The 27,819-nt window shown below is 46.2% G+C and overlaps 1 protein-coding gene across 4 annotated transcripts; it reads right to left on the bottom strand.

Moving 5' to 3' along the window:
- Positions 1 to 3,800: 3,800 nt before the first annotated feature.
- On the bottom strand, positions 3,801 to 27,819 carry PRDM1 (PR/SET domain 1). 4 transcript variants are annotated; one of them, XM_072831922.1, is made up of 7 exons: positions 27,736 to 27,819; positions 25,278 to 25,517; positions 18,528 to 18,647; positions 14,908 to 15,160; positions 8,607 to 9,718; positions 7,202 to 7,330; positions 3,801 to 6,825 (listed from the first exon to the last, which is right to left on the bottom strand). In XM_072831922.1, the coding sequence occupies exons 1-7, from the start codon at positions 27,775 to 27,777 to the stop codon at positions 6,256 to 6,258; spliced, it is 2,466 nt and encodes an 821-aa protein (XP_072688023.1). In that variant the 5' UTR covers positions 27,778 to 27,819; the 3' UTR covers positions 3,801 to 6,255. The 4 variants fall into 4 exon arrangements, with proteins under 4 accessions (XP_072688023.1, XP_072688024.1, XP_072688026.1 ...); XM_072831923.1 differs by lacking the exon at positions 27,736 to 27,819 and adding an exon at positions 25,880 to 26,106; XM_072831925.1 differs by lacking the exons at positions 18,528 to 18,647; positions 25,278 to 25,517; positions 27,736 to 27,819 and adding an exon at positions 16,276 to 18,445.

A 27,819-nucleotide genomic window follows, 5' to 3' on the forward strand; every position in this document is an offset into this window, starting at 1 on the left:
AAGAAAAAAAAGAAAGAAAAGAAAAAAAAGAAAAGAAAAAAGAAAAGAAAGAGAAGACGAAAACGAAGACACAAAACCCCGTTCAACTCAACATCCTAGAATTCATGGTACTTCACTCTAGCAGAGGTTTGCTGTAAGCACAACCCATTATTTCCATTAAAAGAATCTTGATTCCTTTCAGATGAGCATATTAATTCCTGGGGAAAGTTCATGGTTCTCACAAATTAGCAGGACCTTTGCGAGCCCAGTCTTTTTGCCAGAAGAAGCCACAACAGTGGTTTCCATACAAGCCTGCCCCTCATTTCCATTTTCTCTGACATCTGCTCTCTAAATTACAAATATCTGCCTATAGCAACAATCAGAGTTCCAAGGAAAACAAACCGAAAGGAAATAGAAGAAAACGATGGAATCTTACCATACAGAGAGATATAGAATTTCCAAAAGAGGGGAAAGATGACCTGGGACCTTACTCCTTCCTTTTGTGGGTCAGGAAACTGAGGCCCAGAAAAGCCAGGACTCTGTTGAGAGCACACAGTTAACCAGGGGCTGACTCTGGGGCTGGAGCTCAGCGTCTCTGGCCCCACTTTGGTTCACCAGAGTGGGTGCTCCTGATCTCAGTTTTGGGGGTGTTTTAAAATTCCACCTTGGGGAGCCACGGAAGGAGGAGTTAAGCCATCCTGTTAATGATTCTTAGCCGGTTGGTCTCACAGCAAGTCCCTAGCAGGTTACTTATACTAACCTGGGGGGAAGAAAGGGTTACCTGGATGGAAAGGAGGGTGGCCCCACCTCCTTTGCCTGCCTGGGTGAAAAATAATACCCCAGGGAAGCCGAGGTGTGTTGCTGGGGGGAGTGGGGAAGGGTTGGTCTTCCCAGACTGCACTGCAAGGCTGCTGGCCTGGAGGTTGCTTTGCAGAGTACCAGGTGCCTGTTGAGGGAGGTTCCATGTCTCGTTTCCCTCTCCTTTCCCTGACAAGGGACAAGAACTCAACCGTGGAATGTATTTTCAAGTATTTTACAGGATAGACAGCACACTTCCTTTCACGGTATCACGGACTTGTCCTCCGAATTAGACAAGCTCTCCGGATCTGCCTTCCGGGAGGCCTCGAGAACATGAAGGCAACTCAAGTCCTCTCCCAAAACCTTGTACCCATCTTGTCCCCAGTTGTGGAATCATTTCTAAGCTCAGTAGAAATCTCTGAATAATAGACCCAGGAAGGGCTTGCCGGAGCACCTTGCACACCCTGCACTTTCAAATGAGCTGACATCCCTCTAGGTCCTCCCTAAGAAGGTTCTACTCCCTGCTTCCCATGGAAAGGCACCTTTGTGATGCCAGCTCTAATGGCAAGGGTTTGTCTCTGTGATTGAAACCCAAGTCCCCTCTGCCATGGTTTCATGGCAGTTCCTTAGCTCTGCTCCTCACCTGCGACGGACAACTGCTGGTTGCTCTCATCCACAGGGGAGTTCTTCCCATACCTCAAGATGGGACGGTTTGCCACAATTCCACGAAAACAACCATCTTTAGTTAACATGCTGAAGAATTCCTGATCACAATTACCTACCGGCCCTTATGTGTCGCGTCCTCTTTCTTAGTGGGGGCAGGAAAAAAAAAAACCCACAAGGTGACTATGTTCACATTTATACTAAATAAAAGCTTCCCCCTTAAATTCGGAGAAAGGGAGATGTACACGTGGCCGACTCTGGTCCATTGCTTGTCAGACCTGGAAGGAAGAGCAAACTCGGAGAGAGGGCTGGTTAGTTTACAGTATTTTGTGAAACTGGTCATGGAGAGTATTTGCATAAATCAGGTTAAAAATAACTTTTTGGAATCTTGCTGTGTATTTTTTTTCCTGCCTAAATGCCTAAATTACATAATTAAGGCTGTATTGAGATTAAAATCACTTCTCATTTAAGGAGCAGCTGTCAGCAGCGCTTTGAGCAAATGGACTGAGGGGTTCTGAGGACTTGAAGTTTGGAAAAGGAAGTGACGGGAGGATTATCTGTGAGTTTCCTGCAGCTGCCCTACACCCAGGAGTGGACCCCAGAGAGGTAGCCAGTGCTCAGAAAGATCTGATTTCTTCTGGCTGGAAGTTGATAATGAATTGGACACGTCCTGGACAAGGTCCTCACGGTCTCCTAAAGGAAGGGGAAGTGTCTTCAGATTGGTTCAAGGATCACATTCTGTGTGACTTCTCTCCTGTTCATTCATTTTTTTTTTTTTTTTTTTTTTTTTTAAGCTGCCACTGTCTGTGGTACACCGTTCCTTTCTAGACCAGCTCGTCCTTGAGGCCTGGTTTTACATCAGGAACCCTCAACCATGTGCCTCTAATTACTTTCATTTCTCTGCTCTGGCCTTGGCTCATTATCTCCTTTTAGAGAAGGACACACACACACACACACACACACACACACACACACGGAGGAATGAGCTCACTTACACACACTTATGGGTCCTAGGTAGATTTCCTGTCCCTCAAGGGAAAAAGTAATCTAGAAATGTGCCCATAAACTCCCAGGGAACCATATATTCTGTATATCCCCTTATGGTGGTGAATTCAATGTATGATTTCAGAACAGAGCTTTTATTTTAAGGTTAAGACTCAGAAAAAGAGGACTTCTTCAGTCTTGCCTTGCCCTGAAAACAGCTGCACGAAGCCTTGATCCAACTGTGTGGATGTCAGCTGGGTGGACTTGAGCTCCTAGTGAATGTTATCTTTTCATGTAATGTTTCATTAAACAGCTAAGTCCACACGAGTTCCCAAGATATATAACCCTCAGGAAAAAAAAAAAAAAAGGTATGCTTTGCCAAGTAAAGAACTATGATTTATTGTGGTAACTGTTACACTCTGAATCTTATTGGGCTTTGTTTTGAAAAATTATTACCACAATGGTTCTGTAGAATTTAGTAGTGCAACCAGCACCATTTGGCACGTTTATGACAATAGGGTTCTGGTTTTCTTAACTCCACAGTTACATGTTGGCAGCATTTCAAATTCTTGGCACAGATGTTTAAGTGAATATAAAGAAGAAACATGGAAAAAAAAAAAAAAAACATCGGGCAGTTTCCAGTATCCAAATGTAAGAAGGAGCAGTGTTCCTAACATGCGGTTAGCATGGACAGGGAACCGTGAACTTGGTAATAGGGGACACGGCAGGCACGGACACTCTTTGCATGGGCCATTTAGATTTTTTTTTTCGTTGAGGACTGCAGCAGTTTTCTAAGAGCATCGCCTATTCACATCTGCCAAATGAGACTCATGTATTTGTGTCTGGAGACAGGTTAGTTCCTGGGGCCTCAACGGATACGCGAATAGACCCTTTCCCCCCACCTGATAGTTGGGACTGCATGGCCGTACCACCATGTCTTTGGGTTTCATCCTACCAGTGCCCAGATTCTGGTGAAACAGCAGCTTTCTTGAAATTCGCTTTAAATGAGCAACTGGTGGATCTACTTTCTGAGCTAAGATGTGAAGGGAAAGAAATACCATGGGATGTAAGGCAGGAAGACTATACAGAAGCACAAAAGAATTTATTCCCTCACCACCACCCCCTCAAATAAATAAATAAAATCTTAAAAAAAAAATCTTAAACTGTTCACTTATGAGAGAAAACAGGTCGACACTTTGCATCACTCACAAGCATGGTCCCCCAGGGAGGTGGGAGATGAGGGACTCACTGCTGCTGGAGAGGGTGGTTGGGGCAGGAGAGAGGCAACCTGTGTCGTGTTCAAAAGTGTTGCCCTTACAGGGCGGTGGAGAGGTCGCGTCACTGGCCCTGCACTCAAGACGCTAGACAAGCATTGGTAAAGCATGAACATTTATATTTAATTTACATTTTGACAATTTGCACATAAATAACAATGTAAACCAGTACGTAAACATAAGATAGTTTGTTGTTCTAGCAAAGTAAAAAGCCAATAACTTTGGTCAGTTTTAACTTTGATTAGAGGAAAAAAAATAAAACCACTGTTGATTGTGGGCTCAACATTCACATGTAAGAGGCCTACAAGGGAAAGTCAAATGGTGAAGAGAATCAAGACGTCTCAAGCCATGCAGGTCTTGGTAAAAATACCCACAAATAAGAAAGCATAAAAGGGGAAAGAAGGGAACAAATGAGCAGAACTGAGAGTATTTGGTGTCGATGTCAGTGTGTGATGCTTTGGTTTACCTACAATTAAGGACTGTGTTTGTCAAGCACTGATCCATAAAAAAAAATTGTCAGTTTTGCCACTTGTAGGAACAGATCAGTAAGGCTCTGAGGTTTCCCTGGATTATCCTAAGTTTGTTCTTTGCTGCAGGTTGACATTAGTGGCCATCAATAGAAGGCTGACTATATAAACCAGGCTGATTAGTGATGCATCAGTTATTTAGGAAGGAAAGAGAGGTAGAGAAAAGTTAACCATGGTAAAGGGAGTAATGGGACTTTACTTCCGTGACTTGGGTGTGACCACATAATCATAATGTGGCAAAACAAAAATCAAACCATCTCCGACTGCCCTTACTGGTGAAAGACGATGAATCTCTCTCCCTGGTTGTTACGCAGTCCCCACCTTTGCACCAAGGTTTTGGGGTCTCTTACAATAATAGCAAAGGGGTGCCCAAGCTCACCAATGTGATTGTGAGGTCAAGTGTTAAGCAAAGCCTCAGAAAGGATGGTTTTTTCCTTTTTTGCCCTTAGGAAAAAGTAGGTTCTTTTACATGGTTTGGCTCACAATTTAAGTGGTTATAAATATATTATATATACACATGGTATAGTGGTATAAATAGATTTATAAATATACATCACTCTTCGCTACACCTTGAATGCTGACTTGTCATCTTTGGGCTTAGCAGAGGAAAAGACAGACGGCACACATTCTATCTTTTGGGAGCACACTTGGTTTCTCCTCTAGAGTAGCAAATCATTAGATAAGACATCACTTCCTGCACTACTGGACACACTCAATGAGGTAATTGTTGTTGAACAGCTTTGCAATGCCCTTTCATCTTTAATTAAATTAACCATAAAATGTAAAAACACAAATACTGAGGAAAATCTGAGTTTTACAGAAAAAAAATACAATTGATGTGTCGGGGATGGGAATGTGCATTGCCTGCTTTTACCCTAAGACAACAAGAATACCCGTTTCTCGTTTTTTTTTTGTTTTGTTTTGTTTTTGTTTTGTTTTTAAAGTGTGGCCTGAGCCTATCTACCTCAAATCCTTCCTGGTAGAGCACCATGTTTGTGCAATTTTGACATAACAACAACAAAAAAATCCCAATAACAAAACAACACCCAGACTCAAGCCCCCAAACCTCACACATACAAAAACCACCTGTGCTTTGGGAACATTTTGCGGTGGTTTTAAACATGGCATTTTTGTCTTATTCACATTGTCAGATAATACATTGGGATGGAAAGGTCACGTGACCACGCCGAATGGTCACATGGTTTGGGACGGGGTGACCCTGCTTTTTTGGAGAGGAAGACGGGTCGGCGAAGCCTTCCTGTCTCCTTTCTGATAAACCCTTGGCAAGGGGGAAAAGACTCGGAACTATCTACAGAAACACACAAGATTCCCTTTCTTAATTCTTCTACTGAAGTTATTATTGGGTAACTGCACACATTCCCCCCATTACACAATGCTGTTCAAATGACAGATCTTATGAGTTAACACATCAACTGTCTAACTTTGGCAATACCAAACCTCATTTTCAAACCATTATTACAGAGGGAGGTCAACCGAAGTAATGTATTTGTTTACTAAATTGTAGGTACTTAAACAGATGTGCAGAAATTATCTACAAAGAATGGCCACAAGACAAAACTATAACATTTATAACTCAAATTACAAGGAATTTTTCCAGTCATTGTAAACTTTTTTAATTATTGCTTTTTGAACGATAAATTGTATAATAAATTATGAAGGATTATCATTGAAAAAATAATTATGGCTAGGCAATAGTCTTAGCAATGGGAAGGCTATGCAAACATATCCACACAAATATTCAAAATACACAGGTTCAAATATATAGATGGGGGTGTAAATAAGTATATATAATATGTATATATATTGTCTTTTTCTCATTTATGCCCTGAGATTTCAGTAACTTTGGAGTTCCTTCTTTAATTCCAGAGAGGTGAGGGGAAACCATCTGCTGTCAGGAGAGCTTTGCAGAACTGGAATTATGTACAAGCATTTGCTACAGGCACCCTGACTTGCCAAGTCATAAGTTAAGAAACAAAACGAGACAAAACGCTTTTTGTTTTCTGAAAATCTTAAGGATCCATTGGTTCAACTGTTTCCTGTTTGACCTTTACAGGCCCCAGAGGTAGTGGGTTGCTGTGAGCCAACTTCATGAGGGATGGGTCTGATGACTCATAAAGGCTACACCCTGAGAGGAGTCCATTCCCCATGTTTCTTTGCAAAGACACTTTCAGGCCAGTTTCTTCTTTCTCTTTTCTGACCACAGCCAGAATTTCCTTCTCCACCACAGAGGTCACGTCGATGTCCTCCATGTCCTCCAGCCGGTCGGCATTGTCACTGATGTCAAACTTCTCGATTTCTTCGTTGATCCGGGTCAGATCCTCCAAGGGCATCCCTGTGGCTGGGGCCACAGGACAGTTCCCCTTCAGGTGGACCTTGAGGCTGCAGAGATGGATGTAGCTCTTGTGGCAATGGGCACACTTGTGGGGCCGCTCCCGGGTGTGTAGGCGCTTGTGGAGTTTCAGGTGCACAAACTGGGTGAACTTGGCAGGGCACACCTTGCACTGGTAAGGTTTCTCTCCAGAGTGGAGTCGCAGGTGGGTCTTGAGATTGCTGGTGCTGCTAAATCGCTTGTGGCAAACCTACAGTGCGGGGAAGAGGGCAGAGACGGGAAGACCAGAAGATTAAGAGTTAGGTGCCAGTGGGAAGGGCGAGCTTACATACCAACGCCCAGCAACCTGCGGGGCGAGCAGCCTCCCTGTGGCACCCATGGTGTGGCATTAGGCAAACAGGGAGCTGTGGGCACGCTGCGTGCGAGGAGGCGGCTACTTCCTCTGCCATCTTCCACCCACTGGAAGCTGGCTGGGTCACCGCCTCTGCGCATCGCAGATACGGGGGTGCCAGGCTCGTGGCCAGCCGGGCTCCTGCGCTGGTTCACCCACGGGCGATCGGACCCACGGGGCCCGCTCCCCAGACATTTTCTACAAAGGGTGAAATTCGACGGCGAACCCTGCCCACCTGGCATTCATGTGGCTTCTCTCCCGTGTGTACCAGGTAGTGTTTCTGCAGGTGGGCGAGCTGAGTGAAGCCCTTGTTGCAAGTCTGGCATTTGAAAGGCCGCTCTCCGCTGTGCACTCTGAGGTGGACCTGGAAGGAAGGCTCACGTCAGGCCTGCGCCGGGGCTGGGGAGCCCTGGCATCCCGCTCAAAGGCCGGGGCACCGATGGCACGGGCACCTTAACACAGCACCCCCCCGCCCCCAGACAAAGCTCAGAAGGAACGAATAGAGCTCCTGTGCGTTTCCGGACGCTTTGGTTTGTTTGAGCGAAAGGAGCACAAGCCACAGGCCAGCGGCACTTTCCACTTGCTCTTCTAGCCCAAACCCCCATTTGCAGCATCCAGAGGACGGCTCGGTGGGGAAGTCACTGGGCCCAAGTGGCACAGGAGGAAACGGCACAAAAGCCAAGTGACAGGACGCCCGGGTGGCGCAGCGGCTTAGCGCCTGCCTGGGAGGGAGAGCCCAGGTCGTGACCCTGGGGTCGCGGGATCGAGTCCTGCATCGGGCTCCCTGCAGGAGCCTGCTTCTCCCTCTATGTCCCTGCCTCTCTCTCTCTCTGTGTGGGTCTCATGAATGAATGAATGAATGAATGAATGAATAAATAAATAAATAAATAAAATATTTAAAAAATAAAGCAAAGCGACACCTCTCCCATTCCCCCTCTCTGTCTCATGAATAAATAAATAAAATCTTAAAAAAATAAAAAAGCAAACTGACACCTCCCCCATTCCCCCTCTCTGTGTCTCATGAATAAATAAATAAATAAAATGTTAAAAAAACAAAAAAGCAAAGTGACACTTCCCCCATCCCCTCTCTCTGGGTCTCATGAATAAATAAATAAAATCTTAAAAAAATTTAAAAAAGCAGTGACACCTCCCCCATTCCCCCGTCTCATGAATAAATAAGTAGTAAATAAAATCTTAAAAAAATTTTAAAAAGCAAAGTGACACCTCCCCCATCCCCCCTATCTCTGTCTCATGAATGAATAAATAAATAAAAGCTTTAAAAAATATTAAAAAAGCAAAGGGACACCTCCCCCAACCCCCCCTCTCTCCGTCTCATGAATGAATAAATAAATAAATAAAAGCTTTAAAAAATATTAGAAAAGCAAAGGGTCACCTCCCCCATCCCCCCGCCCCCCCCCCTCCCACGGACTGGTCCCGGCCGGGGCTCCCACGGTCGCAGAGGCGCCCAGCCCGGGCGCGGAGCCAGCAGCACACGGGCGCGCATGCGCGGACCCAGCGCCGCCGCAGATGCCGGAGCCAGCGCACACGGGCGCGCATGCGCGGACCCAGCGCCGCCGCAGGTGCCCGCGCAGGTGCCCCCGCAGGTGCCGCCGCAGGTGCGTCGGCCGCCGGGGCCCTACCTTGAGGTTGGAGAGCTGCCCGAACGTCTTGGCGCACACGTTGCACTCGTACTTGATCTTGCCGTTCTGCTTCTTGAGGGGGTAGGGCAGGGTCTTGTAGCCGGTCATGTTTCTTTTGCTTTTCATGAGATTCACGGCTTCGTCGCCGCCGGGGGCCGCCAGCGCCGCTGAGGTAGCGTGGGGCTGCACCACGTGCTCCGCCGAGGCGGCCGTGCCGGCGGTGGGCGAGCCGCTGGCGGGGCTGCTGGCCCGGTCCTTCATGCTGGCGGCCGCGGCGGGCAGGGAGAAGGCACTGTGCGGCGCGGGGATGAGCACCTGGCGCGCGTGGTCGGGCTGCAGCGGCCTGCGCGCCGCGTCCGAGGGCAGCGAGCCGGGCAGCGAGGCCGGGCCGAGCAGGGGGTGCGGGAGGCCGCCGCCGCCGCCGCCGCCGCCGCCGCCGCCCAGGAGGCCGCCGTACACCGGGTACAGCCGCGGGAAGAGGCTCAGGCCGCCCACGCCGCCCACGCCGCCCAGGCCGGGGCAGCCGACGCCGTAGGGGGGCAGGAGGAACTTGGGGTAGTGGGCGTTGTAGGACGGGAGGAAGGCGGGCGGCAGGGGCGGGCCCGGCGCGAACCCCGGGTAGGCGCCCAGGCCCTCGGGCCCGTAGGGGGCGTTCAAGTAGGCGTACGAGTCCCGGTGGTCGGGGCCGCAGGGCGCCAGGGGCGACACGGTGTCGCCGGGGCTGCTGTGCGGGCTGCAGCTCTGGAGGCTCTGGTCGGGGCTGCTTCTCGCCGAGGGGCTCGGGGTGGTGGAGGACGGCAGGGGCGAGCGGGCGATGTAGGTGGGCCTCTCCATCCCGTAGGCTTTCAGAAAGTCCTCGGGCAGAGGGACCCGACTCGGGTACACGGCCCGGGGGTAGAAGGGCATCTCGGGGCTCCCATTTTTTCCGAGGTCGTCGGCGTCCCTCTCGGCGGCGAAGGGTGAAATGTTGGAGCGGTAGCAGTCCTTCCCCCTGGGGGGGTGCGAGTCCAACTTCAGGATCTCTTTGACGCTGTACTCCCTCTTTGGGGCGTTCTTGGGGCACAGGTCATTCTTCTCGGCGCCGGGCTGCTTCGGATGGCTCTGGGTTTGCGCTGCAACGAAAGAAAGGACGGTTACTCCAAGGGCTCCAGAGAACTCAAGTCAAACTGCCAAAGCTGTCCTCTCTCCGGGCCGCAAGCGACAGCCACCTGGCGTCTCCGCGCCCTGTCCTTCTAGAGGGCTCGGGGCCCGCTCGCTCTGCTGCCTTCTGGGCCAAACGGGGACAGTGGCAACATCTGCAGCAAAGAGGTTTCTACCGGTAAAAAGCGATGCATGATGGAAAAGTGCTGTTCAAGCTAGAACAGGGGGAGCCTCCATTGAAATGGGGTGGAAAAATCCTGGGGTGGGGGTGTCAGAGGTTAATAAAAGTCATTCTGATGTTCGCAGTACACCGAAAGGAAATCAGCACACCCTGCGAACGAGATGTGAAAGATTAAGACTCATTTCAAGTAACGAGCAGTCATCAGTTTTCGCCTCCATTCTTGTTTAATATGAATTTGATAAAACCCTCTTCAAACTGCCTGTGCCAGACAGACGAGCGATGTGGATGCCACCCCTTCCCATGGGGTTGCTGACAACACAAGAATGGCACCGAGGCTCTCTGTTCTGGTCTGACCGGGCTCCCAGCAACGCTGTCCCCTGGAATCACAAGGCGTGACATACTCATCTCTGCCAAACCACAACAGGCACTTCCCGAGCCAGTCCAATTACTTAGAGCACCAAAGAAAACAGGCAGCTAAGATGAAAGCATTTATTCTATATTATTACTCGGTAAATGCACTACTTAGGAACAGCAGCAGTTGAGGACAGTTCCAGACTCTCCAGGCCATCACCAGCCCTGCCCCTCCAAGCACACAGAGCAAACGATGCCTTTGGGGAAAGACCAATCAGAGCAGAGAACGCCAAAAACTCTCCGCTCAGACTTCCCTGGAAATCAAAAGTAAAACAGATGCTGCTTCGCTGGAGCTCTGGTTATCAGAGGGCAATCACTCCCAACGGAACAGCCGCCCCACGAGGAGGAGGAGGAGGAGGAGGAGGAGGAGGAGGAGGAGGAGGTTGGAGGCATGAGCCATCCATGTGTGCGGATGCCTTGGGAGGCAGGGGAGAGCTCTTGGCTTCGGTATCGGAAGGGGACAGGTCTGGGGGACCATGCTGAAGCCTCTGTAAAAGCATCTTTCGTTAGGTCATCCCCCCCCCCGCAAAAAGAAAGCTTCCGTTTGATTTCACTGAGAAAGCACTCCAGGCTTGATATCTGATAGGTCTAGAAATGAACTCTGTGGAAGTCCAGATTCTGAACTCTTCAAATCCATTCTCTGGGCTGACAGGCTTGAGGGATTCGATTCCAGTTTGAGAGGCTCTCGGAGAATGTTATCTCCTGCTAGCTGTTATCAGTTCCCCCCCGGGTGAGCCAGCAGCCCCAGAATAAACACAGCCAAGACACTATCAGGGAAGATGCTGATGGGGGCCGTGATGGAAGGCTTGTCGAGGGAGAGGGATTTCTGAAGCCACTAAACCAAAATAAATAACCCCTTATCGGGCCAATATCAGTCTTTCAGTGAGGCCCAGCAGGCAGGAAGTTCAAATTGTCACTTTTGTTTTTTAAAGCTGAAATGGTAAAGGAAGAGAGACAACTAAGTCGGGAAACTGATAGGCGAGGCATCTCACAGCCACAGGAAGGAATTCTATGGAGGTGAAAAAGAACAATCCGGAGGCACCCATTTGGGCGCACATTAGGAAAAAAAAAAAAAAAAAAAAAGATGGTCCCGTCATAAAATGAACATCAGAAAGAAACTTCACCATTTTCATGCGGCAAATTCTCCCTCAGACTCATCAATTTTTCCAGCGGCCTCAAAACTCTCTTGGTTCTAAAATTCAACAGAGCAAAGCCAGAAGCAAGAAGTGCACGTGCATCAGTAGCACCGTCCCTCCTATTTAGTCAGGTGTTCTCACCAGGCACACCTTAATAATTCGGTTATTAAAACAACGCTAATGATTGGGCCAGCAAACAGGAAAGTCAGAATCTATAATTTTCCATGCAAAATACTTAGCACACAGGGCCCAGCATATCGCAAATCCACAATGAATGCTCGGTATGGCTTACGCCTCCACAGAAATAAATGTCTGTCTCCCTCCAAAACGATGTCCAGAGGGAAACGTTAGCCCCCTAACATGTTCTAAGGTGGAAGTCGTGGAGTCTATGTGAAGGTACATTTTAAAAAATCATCCTTCAGCAGCTGAGTAATCAGTAGAGCTGGTGTCATTTCTGACTCTCCCACTCAGCAGCAGCTTGAGTTAACATGAAGAAGAAAATCAAGATCTGTTTTTGTTCTTAAATCTTAAATGGCTGTAGGCGGACGGAGTCATTTCAAGAGTGAACTGCTTCTGAAGGCTCTGAATGGCTTAATTATGCCGACTCACATTTTCGATCTATAATAAGAACCCCCAAGACTACAAGAAAGAACCTAGAAGTTCTGCAGTAGGCAAAACAAAGTCTGTTTTCAACTGAAACTGAGAAAGCAGATTAACATTTAGAAGTCTATAATTTGGTCAACTGTTTTCTAGATGGGTTGGTTAGATACATAGGAAAAAAAATACCAAAAAACTTGGGAGGGATAAGAGTTAAATTTAATAGTTTCTACTCCTTTTGTTTTTTGTTTTTTTTTAAACCCGCCAACTTGTGATTTCTGGCTGCCTTTTTTTTTTTTTTTTTTTTTTTTTAACCTCTCAGTCTAATTCGAATCTCTTCTCAAAATTCTACCAATTGAACCATCACTGCCACTTAAAGTCCTCACGGAGATTCTGGCACAGACCTCTGTTGTGCTTGAAGCATGGAAACCCAACACAACTTATTTGAAGACACAATCTACCTATTAGGCCTGATGAAAGAGTGGAAATTTTCCTGATCAGAGGCTCAATCATCGGTTACCACACCTAAGACAACTGGTTTCACAATCGGCAGCAGGAGTCTTGGCTTAATGTGACTGGTTATTGTTCACTCTCTTTCTTTACCATGAATGCTGGACAAGGAAAGGATACCTGATAAACCAGCATTTAGGAAAAAATTCTGCATAAATAAAAAAGGGACGTTTGTGGGAACTAAAGTGTCATTTCACAGTATCCATGGACTCTGCTCTGAACAAAGAATAAGCACTTGAATCTTAAATACTGTGTAAAACCTTTCTTCGGGGGAATAAAAATGCAGGGCCTTTGAAACTACACCGGGTGAAGGATGTATGTGAAAAAGCTTCTTCGGGATTGGTGCAAAGTCACTGGGGGGACCGGTGGGCGGGGGGGGGGGGGTCACTTCAAATGGAGTTACTGTTTGGAAAACAAAACAAAACACCACCTAGACCTGTCTCTGAATCCCTGAATGATTAAGTTCAAGAAGTGTAAGGAGACCCTCAAGAAGGGACTTGCCATGCTGAGAAAGTCAGGAGGAAGCACATCTTCCTGTGAGAGGCTCTGCTAAAACAGAAGCTGCCTTTTACCATTGGGCCCTGTGAGGTGGGCCTGGCATGTGCAGATGCCGAAACAGCTGAATGGTTCCTGGGGTTCCTGGGATGCTCAGTGCAAACGACAGACTCTTGGGACCTCAGAAGAGACATGGGGGAAAAAGACTGACACCTCTGGTAGGACCTGATTCACCCCTCATGCTCCTGTTGGAAGCTGGCTTATTTCCAGTTATTTCAAGACCTCTTCCTGAAGCTCAAAGGCGAACCCAAAGTGTGTGTGTGTGTGTGTGTGTGTGTGTGTGAGAGAGAGAGAGAGAGAGAGAGAGAGAGAGAGAGAGAGAGAGAACGATGAATGCAAACTTAAAAGGTGATATCCTGTGAAGGAGATTCATAAGCTTTTCAGAAGACTGCAAATAAATACAGTACTGAGATCATAGGGAGATCAGATAAACTAGACAGTGTGGGGTGAGCACCAGCTAGCTCCAGAGTTGGCTTATCCTGACCAGGGCAGGTAATGAGTTTGTTAACTGGTCCTAAAGTTGAAGTCAAAATTCTAACTAATGTTAAAATGAACATTCACGCCAAATGTTTCAAAGGTGGAAATGTGAACTAAAACAATCGGGCCTTCAGGTAAAGCAAATCAGAGTGCATTATCAGGAATTGGTGAACCTGAGTAAAGGGTCCTGGGAATTCTTTGTACTATTTTCGCAGCTCTTCCTTAAGTTTGAAATCGTATCAAAACAAACAAAAAAGTTACAAAAACTTAGATGCCAAAACGTTTAACCCAAGAGGATCTAATTTTTAAAAAACTTCCTTAAAACATACCAGTCTAACCAAGAACACACAACCATAATTACAACAGATTGGAGTTTTATGGTAATTCTTAAATTGTTCCTAGAGGTCAGTTGAGAATGACTAAAATGAGGTAACCCTTTGTAGAAGGGTAATGACAGTAACTTTAAGCAAATAAAAAAGTAAAAGCTTATAAACCTAAGGAACTGAGAATTTGTTAAAGTGAGAGGTGGCTACCATAATACCGATCAGGAGATTAGATAATTAGGTTATTCATGTGAAGAAGGAAGCTAAGATACAGAAAATCTTTGAGCTATCCATTTAGAATTTTTTTTGAAAGACATTATTTATTTATTCCTGAGACCCAGAGAGAGCAAGGCAGAGCCGCAGGCAGAGGGAGAAGCAGGCTCCTCGCAGGGAGCCCGATGAGGGACTCGATCCCGGGACTCCGGGATCACACCCTGAGCTGAAGGCAGATGCTCAACCTCTGAGCCACCCAAGCGTCCCTCCATTTAGAATAATATTTTAAAAATTATAGCTGTGAGTCTTTCGAGAAACAATCCGATGGGTTCTACATCAGCCCATACACTGATAGCCAAATGTTCATCTCGACGATATTCCAATACGTTGTAAGCACGGACAAATCACCACAAACGAGGGCTATACCTTGCATACTAGGCATGTCAGGACCAATCCCCTTTATACTCCGACCTGCCCCCTTTTGGAAAGATTAGAATTAGACATCTATTTCTTCCTGTAACTCTCAGAATTAAACACTCAAAATAGCTTTTACCATGTTACATGATCAGGTTTCATACTGGGGAACAGGCACTACAAAAAAATTTTTTTCCCCTTTTCCTAGTCCCTTGTTTAAGCCACCTACTTGGCTTAACAAACGAAGCCATATAATTAAACAACATGTCATTAGCTCATAGGGGCAGAACTGACATTACTGGCATTTTTAATTTTTTGTTGTTGTTGTTCTGTAATCCACTTACTGAGACTCATCATTGTCAGCTCTCCGGGATAAGGGTAGTGAAGCCTCTCTGCAAAGTCCCGACAATACCACACAAGAAGCTCCTGGTTGGCAGGGATGGGCTTAATGGTGTAGAAGTAGATGTTCATCCCGTTCTGACACGCAGCCAGGTTTTGCTCCCGGGCAGAGCGCGCCGGATTCACATAGCGCATCCAGTTGCTTTTCTCCTCATTAAAGCCATCGATGAAGTGGAGAAGCTCCCCTCTGGAATAGATCTGCCCAAATGAAAAGACAGACGTGTGAAAACCAAAGGCAGCCCCAAAGCAGTGGAAAGCTTCCCCCGGCACCTGTAAGAATGAACACGCATTTCTCATTCCCCTGCTGCCCACTTGGGAGAAAGGATGCAATCGGGTAGCCGGAGCGGTCTTGAATCAGCAGAAATAAGGACGGAAACAGGTAAGGCGCACTTTTGTCAGTTACCTTTTCCATTTCAGTTTTATCATCTTTTCGTGTTTGGGGAAAAATGACAGAAGAACGAAACACGACATTTCATTTAAGGAGCTGCCCCGGCCGGCTCAAACCACCAGAGAGTACTACTTTTGCTACCGCCCGTGAACGGCAAATGGGCGAAGCGACTGACTTGGGTTCCGATTATGCTGACTTTGAATGCTTTGAGTCACCGGGTAGAAGACCAAGCCAACCGAATACGTCAAACTGAGTCTCTCAACTTCTTCTCTGGCCTCTGTACTTGCCGTTTCCTACACCCCCGCCCAAGGCTTCGACTATGCAAACATCCTCCACCCCCAAGCCTCCAAGTCCAGAAGTAACACTTGTTCCTATGAATACTTGGAACCCTGCCTTTTTGTGGAAACACTGGGTGGGGCAAAGGTGAACTTCACCTGCCATAACAAAGTGAACACCGGGACAGAAGCCAGGATTTGACAGTCTACTGAGAAGTCACTTTTCCTCTCGATAAACACGTTCAGCCTTGCACTTATCTCTCAAGCCCAAGGAGGGGAGAGGGAGCCCTCTGATCTGTAAGGTGGCTGGCTAAAAAACACCAGCCTCGGAGCGACGGGCATGTGTTTCTCGAAAAAAAGAACAGGAAGAAACTGTGCTGTTCTTTAAAGGCAAGGCATCATGAAGAATTCAGAGTCGGCCCCACGGTAATACCACTTCTGGTTAGCAGATGCACCCAGGCTATTTGGTAAAAAGGCAGAGGTAAGAACAGGAAAACTTAAAAACCTACATCCTTGCTGAAACTCCTTTCTAAGCGAACTCCTTACCCTTCCACATACATGCCCTCTCCCTCTCGCGCTCCCTCTTTTTTTAAGGTGTACCACGTTTTCTTCAGACCTAAGAAATCTCCTTATCCGTGTACGACCAATACCTGCTTATCTGCAGCCCGTGGTCTTCAAGTAGTAGGGCGCTGTTCGGAGCAGAAGGTTTGCTCTGACCCGACAGCAGGTCATGGCTTTGTTCCTAGTCCCATACTGACTATGATTAAGTCTACAAATCGCGTCTGTATTTCACTCAAACGTTATCAGAAACAAAAAGGAACTCTGTCCCTTTAACACGGGCAGTAAACACCAGAATCACTTTCTTTTAAGAGTAACTTCCTGTAAATTGTGAAGGGGGAAATACATGTGGCTTCATCAAAGCAGCTTGTGAGAGCTTTTGCGGTGTGTTTTGTTAAGAGAAAATGGAACAAGGCCGGGTGAATTCTGCTATCAAGAGGGGTTTTCAAGTTTGTTTACTCTGATGTGCAAACTTCCAGGAACATGGGGTTCCATCGTTCTGCACTCTTCACTGGGCGGAGACTGCTTTCTAAAGCTACCGGTATGGGATTCCAGTCAGCCTTCCATGGACTACGATTTACTGTATCCTCTGTCCCATGAAGTCATATGTACACATGCACACGAAAATAAAATAACGCAGACGTCAAACGAACACTGCTCCTTCTCACCTCACTACACTGCCGTATATTATCAGGAAGATTAAAAATGTGCTGACTCACAGTACAGTTACAAGAAATGTCACTGGTTTCTCAACTGGAACATCCCTACTCTTCTTGGACTGTGTAATTTGCATGAAACTTTTTCTTTCCCTACAACAGATGTTCATATTCCTGCCAGCAAACTCAGGACGCCTTTAACAACATGTGGGGACTTTTCTCCTACAATATCCTTTGTATGTGAAAGATTGATCCATATAAATCCTCCCAAGGAAAGCATTTCAGTTACTTAACGATGAATCTTTAGTGACTAGGGAACCCGGGACAGAGATAGGAGGTTCTTAACGTATTTCTTGCCTCTTTAAAAAATGATCACGCCTTAATTCTTATCCTGGATGGTGTTAATTCAGACTTTTGACTCCCAAGAGTCACACACTTCTGTGGCTCACTTCTGAGAAGGCTTTATTGGCAATAAAGGCAAAAACGCACTCGCTGACATTTTGCCCATTAGAAGTCACAAAGTAAATATATTTTAGGCATGTGTGATTCTTAAATAAAAATCGTGAGCACACAATTCTTAGTGAACCATTCTTAGTGCTCTGTCTTGTCTGGAAAATGGTAAAATAAATTTCTAAAAATACAAAACTTCCTGGATTTAAAAAAAAAAAAATCCTGTTTCTGTGGAACGATCTCTGAATGATCCCCAAACAGAAGTCTTTCAGAGATACTTCCCCAAAAGATATAAGCATCCTGGGTAAATATCGGTCAAAAGAAGTATAAACCAGGTTTGGTTGTTACCATGCAGCTGGTTCTTAAAAGAGTTCAAATAATGCTTCTTGGTTGTCCTGTACGTTTTATGCAAGTTATGTATTAAAAAATTACTTTTAAATTTAGTAAGTGTATCTTTATTTTCTAATTGAGAAAAAGACAATATCCTAGAGAGAGATCTATGGGAAGATGGAAAGCAGTCCAATTTGGTCTCTGTTCCCTGCTAATCCAGGGTATTTTTACTCAAAAACTGCACCTGCCTCTACCTGCATCTTTAAGGTCCTTTCTAGTCCCGATATTCCGAAGGAAATTGTTTAGGCCAGACTTTTATGCTCTCACAAGATTGTAAGCATTTCCCGTATGCTACGGGGGTAATCTACATACCGTCAAACCCAATAGTTTTAGGAGGCAGGCGCAAAAACAGTCCCAGTCATCTCCCTTCCTCTGGTGGCATCTTCCACCCATCCTTCCTTAGCGGCATTTATTTAGCTTATTTTCAAGCTAATTCATTTACGATTACTCTTCCATTCAATTAAAGTTAACTCAGCAAGAAATCAAGAAGGGGTGAAATCTAAGGCTTGGTGACTCATTACTACTTCCTTGCAGAGAAATGCAAATGAACCTACCCTTGAAGCAAGCAGCAAACTGTTTCCTTTCATCACAAAGCTCTAATGAATTGCAAAAATTAAGATTCACATATAGTCCACATCTCCATCCCTAATCACCTACAGGCTGCATTTCTAGAGCCAAACAATTAACCAGCTTCAGTCACATTTGCTAACAATTCCCTGTGTCCACAGGGGCCCTGAAGACTTGTGGTAAGACCCAGTACAGTTTGAAAAAGGAAGTGACCCAGCAATTCTGACTCCATTTTTTCCCCTTAATTCTTAAGGAGTCTGAAGGAACTTTCCCCTACTTACCCGCCAAAAGTATATCCTGTTGGCATTCTTGGGAACAGTATCATTGGTGTAGATTTCACCTATTAGGGGTCCAAAACGTGTTCCCTTTGGTATGTATTCTTTACTCACTACTCCAATAACCTAAAGGGAATAACATGAAATAATTACTTCAACTGTAAAATATTAACCAACGTTTTTATTGCGTTGAATTGTCAAGTGGTAGTACAACCAATAATGACAAAATTATGATACGGAGAGCAGTTATCAATGGTGCCTACATAATTTTAACAACAAGCTTCATCAGAGGGGGAAGCCATCTTCTAAGCTAGCTCCCAGATCATAAGCAAATACCCAACCAAGCATTAAAATAGTCTAAAGGATTATTCTCTGGTGACTTTTTCATTTTTATGATTACTTTTCATACTAGAAGAATAGAGAGGGTAACCAGAGTGTTTGATCGGATTTTAGAATCAGGTACTGCAGAAGTAGACGGTCAAGATTAAACTATTTCAGCCTGTTCCTAGTTTCTTATTTCTCCTTCTCCTTCAAACCATAAACACTGCATGCTTGAGGGGAATAAAATAGTTTTAACCTCAGAAACCAAAATAATGCTCTTCGGTTGTTCCACAAAGGCCTAGGGAACCAGAAGCAAAACACATTATATTTTTTTTCATTCCAGATGAGGTTTGTGTGTGTGTGTGTGTGTGTGTGTGTTTTCATAACTTATAAGTTCTCTTTAATAGAAGTAAGATCTTTCAAGTAACTTTGTTCTCCTCTAGCATCTTCTACTCAACAGTGGTCAAAAGTCGTCCTTTGAAATGGAATTTATATTGAGGAGAGCTGTGGGTTCTAAGAGCTGAGGAAATGACCTTCTCAGACTGGATGTATCACACTAAGGCCTTGCTAAAGAAACATGTTAACTATGCCAGTTCCTCCTTGATCGTAAATTTCTTTAAGGGAGTGAAAAAAATCACCAACCACGAATCAGGAAGCAATTCATCACTATTCAAAAGAACTCCTCTGTAGGTAGTCCTGTGCAACATTCTGCAGTTACAGTTTTGTGCTGGTTTTTATTCACTTTCCCATTTTTATTATTTTTTTTTCTTGTCTAAAACCTCCTACAAATTACTTATTGAATACCTTACTGAAATGGACCAAGAGGGGAGGGAAAAGAATATTTACTTCCAGGTTTTACTAAACCTGGTGGCTCCTGTGTAACTGTGTAGGTCCAAATACATGCATCAATACATGCATTCCAACAGTGGAATCTCAGATTTTGGGTGTGAGATACACTGACCCCTCGATAAATCTCAAGAGCTTAGACCTGTTTAAATGGATATGGAATAAGCACATCTCCGTGGTTCTAACAGTCCAGTCTTTCTCATTTACATTTCTTATCAGCCAATGATTTTTTTAAAAAAACAATTTAATATTCAATATACAAGCCAATGGAGCATACCCAGACTGGAAAGACAGAAAAAAAGAAAAAAAAAAGAAAGAAAGAAAATTTCCTACACCTAACACAAGTTGAAACAAGGTTGTGAGCTACAGTGTTATTTTTGGTACTTTATGAATTTCTGGCAGAGAGCTGAAAAAAGCAGATGTTCATCTCATCCTCCTCCTCTGCCTTCATTTACATTTATGTGCCCTTTCAATACGGTTCATCGTTACTGATATTTGTTGGCAGTAAAACTACTGGGGACAGGAGTACCTCAGAGCAGTCTTGAGATAAAAATACATACGAAAGCTTAAGTAGACTTAACTTATGCAGAGGATCATCATCATTATTGATGATACATTAATGAACCTAATTAATTTGAAAAATTCATGGAATTGACTTGTATGACACGCAAAGCATTTGGCATTCACATTCGAGAGATTATTCCATAATATCAAAATGACAAACAGGAAAAACAAATAATGTCATTTGTTGGTGAGCCAATAATTAGCAGTTGATATTTTCAACATATCCACTTTAAAGCAGTAATTTAAAGAAAGGTACTCAACTGGTTCATCAACTTTGTTTTAAATTATAGTCTCTTGCAGACAGTGTCTTAGGAGTCAGAGCTTGATTACCAACAAGTAGCATTACATTGAGGTCAGGTTTTTTTCCTTCCGAATTGCTCTTTTTTTTTTTTTTAAAGAAAAAAACCAATGGGCCTCTTGGTTCTCATCTATCAATCTTACACTAAGAAAACACACCAAGTTTTCTTATGGCCGAAATGAAATCGACTAGAATCTTATTCCTACAAAAGAATTTGCAGAAGACATATCACCCAGCACCAATTTGAGTACAACTATAAAGTAAGTCACTGAGGAAGCTGGAAGACAGTACTTGCCATCTCTAACCTTACAAATGCAATTAAGCAAGCAAGACAGGAGAACAATTAAAAAGAGGAGGGTCTGTGGTGGAAGAGAAGTCTGTGAGAATCCTTAAGCCCCAAACAAATAAAAGAACCTACGCTTATTGTTGTGAGCATTTTGTAATTAAAAAAAAAAAAAAAAGCCAAAGAGCCTCAGTATTAGATTATCTTTACAAGTGGGACAGAGCCCTATTATTTTAAGCTCTATTATACACGAGCTATAGGGAACACATAAACTCACACAAGTGGATGAACAGAGACACAAGATAATAGAATTTCAAGGTTGGAAGGAACTGTATAGCTTACACACCATCCCTATCCATTCCCTATCCATTCCCAGCCCAGCACTTTTAATACAGGATAAATACCTTCATCTCAAATCCATGTCTGAGACATTATTCAAAAAGGACATACAGGCTGCAATTCTAAGATTACAGTGCTCGGGTAGGTAACTGTGGAGGGGGAATAGGAACCAAGCTTGTTTTTAATGGGAAGTGGAAGACCAAGTCATATTCTCCCCTCTTGCCCCAGAAAGGTCCAGATGTGAATCTTAACCAACAACATTCTATCCCGGGAGAAGCACATGATACAGAGGAACCTGATGTGTGCGTTGGATTTCAGTGCTAAACAGACTAACTAAGAATGTGTTCACCTAAGCCCAAGAAAAGAAAAACCAAAAAAACCTACTCAGGAACTGACCAGGGTCCTAAAGAATTATTACTAGGGGCAGGCTGCTGTCTGTGTGCCTTCCAGAAGCTTATCTGGGAGAAGACCCTGGCCTCCACCCTTCCTCGCCTCCACCCTTCCTCGCCTCCTCTCTTGCTGCCCCTTGATCAAGCTCTTCCCTGCGACGCATGATGCTGGGAGCCAGCGCTTCCACTGCTTGGGCAGATCTGTCTCTAGTCAGTGGCCTCAGTTAGAGAACACACCCTGATGTCTGAAGTTTCCAGACCAAAAAAAAAAAAAAAAAAAAAAAGGGCTTGTTTTTCACTGTACAAAACGAAGATTTCACAACTTAGGATGGGGGTTGCTGAAAGTCTGATATCAAGGAGAATATGAACTTGGTTTTTTGGGGTTTTTTGGGGGTTTTTTTGAAGCAATTCCTCCTTTAGGGAATAGACAAATTCACACACACACACACAGCAGTGGGCTTTAAGCAGGAACATTACTCGGGTTTAAATGTGGTATGAGCATCCTCACCCCAAATTACATGAAGATGCGATTTTAATTACTAGCTATCTCTTCCCCTCCCCGAATCCACCCCCCCCATAAGAATGACTTATTCAATTAAAATTCTATTTTGAATACAAGGACATTTGCATTGAGATGACTAGAACTCTGTAGAGGACGAAGACTTCAGCTTGTAATTCACTTCATTTTTTTAAAAAAGGGAGTGGGGTGGGATGGATGGAGATGTTTTTGAAGATTCCCTCCTTAGTTAGCTTTATATTAAAGGAAACATGGTAATGCCTTGGTACATTGTCTCACAAATAAAAAGCAGTAGAAAGAAGAGGGAATTGCAGGTTACAGAGAGATACTTTTTACAGATGGCTTGAGTTAATAATGGACTTCAATCAAAATAGACATTCGGTGAGTCCCCATCACCGGTCTGATGTTTATCACCACATGACTGGGAGGTCAGACTCAGAGCCACTGTGCCTCTTGAACATAAGCAAACTCGATACAGGCTACTGCTTCTAAAATATAACTGTTGAAATTGATCTGTCTGTATTCATGTATTCACAGGAGATTATTTCAGGAGGACAAGGGGAAAATCCCCCTAAAAGAATAACCCATCAGTTAAAAAAAAGTCTTAAAAGTTTTGAATAGTATGTCTATATTTGGTCTGAGTTCTGGAAATAGGAAGTAAGAACAGGCTCATTAAAGGTACAGAATGATTCTAAACCAAATCTAAAACTGAGGGTCAAGATCAGAAATTTGGTTCGTATGTTTTGTTTTTAAAACCAAAAGAAAAAAAAAAGGTGCTGACACATAGCACAAATTCATAATGAAAAATGGTCTTGTTAAAAAAAAAATCCCCAAGTATGTCAGCACAACAGCACACAGTGTAACATCTTCTGTTACTTAAATGAAAACATATAAAGAAGGGCAAGATAAATCAGGGAGATAAAAACCCCACGTAGAAAGGCTCCCCCCTCCCCCTTCTATGGCTGGCGGGACTGAAAGAACTAACTGAATAATGTCAGTGTAAACATTTCATCCATTCTGGAGGTTTCCGTCCGAGAACTGGCTTGCAGGTATCACACCCTCAGTGGCTCAATGCCACGTGCCTCTCTCACCGCTGTAAGGGAGCTGTCCTTTCCCAAAGTGCAGAAAGGAAGGAGAAAGAAGAGTAGGTACAAATTCCAGAGTTAAGTGTGAGACAGTATAACATTTGAGTTGGCTTCCTGGTTACTTTGATGATTAGGAACTGGAGCTGTATTATTTTCAAGTGTTTCAGTTAAATACAATATGGGACAATAGTACAGGAGGACCCTGATCTCTTATTAGGTTAGTGTTGGAGGATCCTTTTTAGGGATACAGACACTGTGTGAACATACCGAAATAGGAAGTTAGAAGTTCAGAGGAAAAAAAAAAAAAACAACAAACCAAACAAGCTTAATAAAGGATCAGTCTGAAAGATGTAAAGACGATAAATAAAACCACAGTGACACCAAGAGGGGCCAGTGCAGCATAATCAAGCACTGGCTGGGGAAGTCAGAACTTTGCTCCTAGTCGCGGCTGGGGCTGCTCACTAACACATCTCGGGTAAGTAGCTATCATTTTGAGCCTTGCACTAATGATCCGAGGACATTCCTTTATTTAGCTATGATTTTTAAGTAGAATGACGGAAATCGAAAAACAAGTGGAGAGCTGAACGGAGGATAAGAACGTTATAGAATTAAAAGGCAAAGATGACCCACAGAACAGAGGTCTTGACTTCAGTGCACTGGGCAGGACAGGGCAACACGGCATAAACTGAACCCTGGGAACAGACCAATATTTGGTCAAATGAGATATGGGAAAAAAACACACTACACCTTTTAAAGCCACAGCTTAACTAGCCAAACAAATCCCACATTGATTCCACGGGCCACATATTATGAGGCTTTCTATTGAAAGGAGGGTTATTCTCAGAAAGAGGTATAATTAAGGCCGACCTCTGGGGTTAAGTTTTGGTAACGTTCACGTACAACTCCAATTTAAATATTGCTTTTTATAAAATCTGCCTCTATTTCTTCCACCAAGGGGGAGGGGGAAAAATTAAGCTTTAATGAAACTCAAAGCAGAGTTGCTTCTAGCTAATTTTAGACAGCTGTGTCTCCCCCTCACCAAAAACCCTGAACTCAGACACACAAACAGGAAAGAGATCAAGTATTTCCCCAACAGGCTCCCCCGACTCCTCCAAATACCGTTCCTTGGGGAAGGAGGAAAAGTGATCTGATAGGGCTCCAGGGAACAGTCCCAGGATCGAGTGGTGGATTTCTACAGCAAGGAATCCCTTCTTTCTGGAGGCAGCCACAGAAATGACAGTGACCCTCCGGTAGTTGTGGTGGTGGGAAGTCTGTTGGGGGGGCGGGGGGGGGGTTGATCCCCTCAAGCTCAGCTGTAGTCTAGTGAGAACTGACTGCAGTGGCTCAATTCTCACCAGGGGTGGTTCTGCGAGTTATTTCACAGCTAAACATCACGCCTCGCTATAATCGTTATATAAAAGGGTAAACACAAATCCTTTGCTCCTTCCAAGTTTGGGTTTCCAGCCCCTTTGAAACAACAAAGAGTGTACCCACTTCAGAGGCCAATAAGGAATCGGCCTGCCAGCCCAGCCAGAGCAAAGGAGCTGCCGCAGATAAACAGTGGTTAGCTCTGAAGTCATCCGGACAGAGGACACTTTTACACGAACCCCTTCTCGGTTTTTACCATCACTTCAGTTCATAAACACGTCAAGGTTTTGAGCATAATTTTAGAAACCCAGCTCATAAAGCCGGCTCATTAAAAAGAATAAAGCCACCTAATGACCAAAAGGAGACAAAAGAAACACGAACCAGTTTTTTTTTTTTTTTTTCCTAAGAAAGTTTTTTTTTTCCCCCTCCCAAGCTATGGTACCACTGGAGGACGAGGGGCAGCGAGTCCAGGGTGGACAGTGGCTTTTGCTCGAAGGCCGCTGACCGTGTCCTGGCCGCCTCGTGCTGCAGTGGGGCCCTGCCAAGATGTGTCAACTTGCCAGCAAGACTGAACCGTGTCCTAATTAGGATGGGACAGTGGGGGGGCTGGAGGAACCCAGAAGGCCGAGCAGGAGCGCATTAAGTCATCAGTTATTTACTCCTTCGCAGACCCTGAGGTGGGGGGTGGCAAGCAGTAGGCAGAGCTGCAGGTGCCAGTCTGCTTGGGCAAGAGAGCAGGCGCTTACCTCTTTGCTGCTCGGGCCATATTTGAAGAGCAGGTTCCTGGGGAGGGATGCCTCTGCCTGCACCGAGGCCCCTCCGTCGGCGCCACAGTCCCAGGGGTGGTCGTTCACAATGTAGGTACACTTCTCCTCGAACTCGGCCTCTGTCCACAGAGTCATGTCTGCGTCCTCCATGTCCATTTTCATGGTCCCGTCGCTCAACCGGGGAGACCTCACAGCACTGGAGCTACACTTCGGGGCAGCCTGCGAGAGAGAGAAAGGGGGGGTGGGGGGGAGAAGGCCTTTAATCCCCATTGTCCCGTGGCTCTGCCGTCGGAGAGGCTATGACTAATACAGTAGAGGCTGAGGCCTTTAAAAGCAGATGCAGAGCGCTTGGTACAGTTGAGTAAGAGCCCGAAAGCCGCGTAAAGAAGACTTGGCTTGAAGGAGCAAGGCTTTAAAATGCTACTCTGACTTAGTTCTCAAAAAAGAAAGACAGACAGACAAGACTGTGTGGCAAAGTCAAGGGGGGGGGCAGGCACACACACATACACAAAAAAGCAAGCAAAGCAAAGCAAAGCAAAGCAAAGCAAAAAGCAGCACCTCGGAGCAATCCCTGGCTTTACCTCTCACAGCAGGAGGAGGCCGGGGTGCTGCGGCCTAGGCCCAGGGCTCCCAGGGCTCCCGGGGTCATGGCCGCCAGACCCTCATTGCTGTGGAAAAGCTGCCTCAGAAGAGTGTCACAAACAAGGAGAGGAAGAGGAAGGAGCTCTGTCTGCCTCTGAATGAAGCTAAAAATGGAAAGCGCGTGTGGGGCAGGAGCGGAACCCGGCCAGCCTTTCCCAAATGGGGAAGACTGAACTTTCCCACCAGCTCCCAACGCAAAACAACTTTCAAAACAACTCGCCGCCCCCCCCCCCTCCGCGGCGCGCTCCCTTTCATCCTCTCGCAGGGAAGGCTGCAGAGGGTTGCATCCTGCCAGCATCACCCAGCGAGCTGCAGCCTTTCAGAGATGGTTCGGGAGCACAGGAAAAAGAGCAGGCAAAGGGAAGAAAAGAAAAGAAAAGAAAAAGGAAAAAAAAAAAAAAAAGGAGGGTGAAGGTTGGGGGGGGGACTCCTTGGCATTTCCTCGGACCGGTGGTGAGCATCTCACCCCAAATTGCAAAAGCACAAACAAAGCCCCGAACTCGTCCATGGCATTGCCCCGCAGAGAATTCCTTGAGGAGCCCTCAGCTACAAATAGCACTTTCCATTTAAATCTGAAAGTGTACGAATTCCCAGAAGTCGCGGATGGGCTCCGGCTTACTGTAACTAAAGTTGCAACGAATACAGAGGGCTCACGGGACAGGCTGCGCGGCCGCTTGTGCACTGATAAGGATCTTCCCGCAAATGCCCCGCACCCCGTCCAACCCCTCGCAGGCGGGAGCAGGGCTTTCCGGGGAAGGGGGTGGTGGTGGTTGGGGGGGGGTGGAAGGTGAACGAGTCCTGCCTCGGTTTCCCATCCGATGTTCGCGGGAAAAAAAAAAAAAAAAGGAACACGGGCGTCGTTTCCACGTTACAGCGCCTCCGAAGGTAGAGACCCCGGTCCGTGGATGGAAGGCTCCTTCGCGTCCTCTCTGGCTTCCCCTAAATAGGATGCTCTTCCAAAAAGGAGGCGGAGGCCAGTCACGCTTTTAAAACACACTTGCCTGTTTTCTTTTTTTTTTCTTTTTCTTTTTCTTTTTTTTTTTTTACTAAGTTCCAACGCGAACCCGTCGCGATGCCAAATCAACGTTAAGATAAAGCGAATTTTTTAAAGAAAAAAAAAGGGGGGGGGGGAGGGAAAAAAAGCGAAATTCGAACACCCGGCCGACCCGGAGGAGGAGCAGGAGCGGGAGCGGGAGCAGGAGCAGGGGCAGGGAGCGGGAGCAGGAGCGAGAGCGGGAGCAGAGGCAGGAGCAGGAGCAGGGGCAGGGGCAGGAGCGGGAGCAGGGGCAGGGGCAGTGGCAGGGGCAGGAGCAGGAGCAGAAGCAGGGGCAGGGGCAGGGGCAGGAGCAGGAGCAGGGGCAGGGGCAGGGGCAGGAGCAGGGGCAGGAGCAGGAGCAGAAGCAGGGGCAGGGGCAGGGGCAGGAGCAGGAGCAGGGGCAGGGGCAGGGGCAGGAGCAGGGGCAGGGGCAGGAGCAGGGGCAGGGGCAGGAGCAGGAGCAGGGGCAGGGGCAGGAGCAGGAGCAGGGGCAGGGGCAGGAGCAGAGGCAGGAGCAGGAGCAGGGGCAGGAGCAGGGGCAGGAGCGGGAGCAGGAGCGGGCTGGGCAGGGGGAAATGTTCGATGAAGCGACCCTCAAGCCGCCTCGAACGGAAAGGGTTAAGGATTCCCAGGGGTGCGGTGGGCGGAGGGGAGAGAAAAAGCGGGCTGCGAGTTTGACAGCTGCGGGCCCCCGGCGTCCCCGCGACCGCGCAGCCGCCCGCCGAGCCCCGGGGCGGGAGGGCGAGCCGCGCCGCTTACCGAGGGCGTCCCCGCGCGCGTCTCGGAGCAGAGGTCCCGCATCGGAGGCCCGCGCCGCCGCCCGCCGCGCGCTGCGCATCCCCG

The sequence above is a fragment of the Canis lupus genome, chromosome 7 (assembly GCF_048164855.1).
Source record: "Canis lupus baileyi chromosome 7, mCanLup2.hap1, whole genome shotgun sequence".
Classification (NCBI taxonomy): domain Eukaryota; kingdom Metazoa; phylum Chordata; class Mammalia; order Carnivora; family Canidae; genus Canis; species Canis lupus.

Coding starts and splice junctions, on each gene's coding strand:
- PRDM1 (XM_072831922.1), bottom strand. CDS start 27,777: ATGCGGGACCTCTGCTCCGAGACGCGCGCGGGGACGCCCTCG. Junction 18,648..25,277: donor ATGGCCCGAGCAGCAAAGAG/GTAAGCGCCTGC, acceptor TATTCCCTTTAG/GTTATTGGAGTAGTGAGTAA. Junction 15,161..18,527: donor ACAGGATATACTTTTGGCGG/GTAAGTAGGGGA, acceptor TCATTTGGGCAG/ATCTATTCCAGAGGGGAGCT.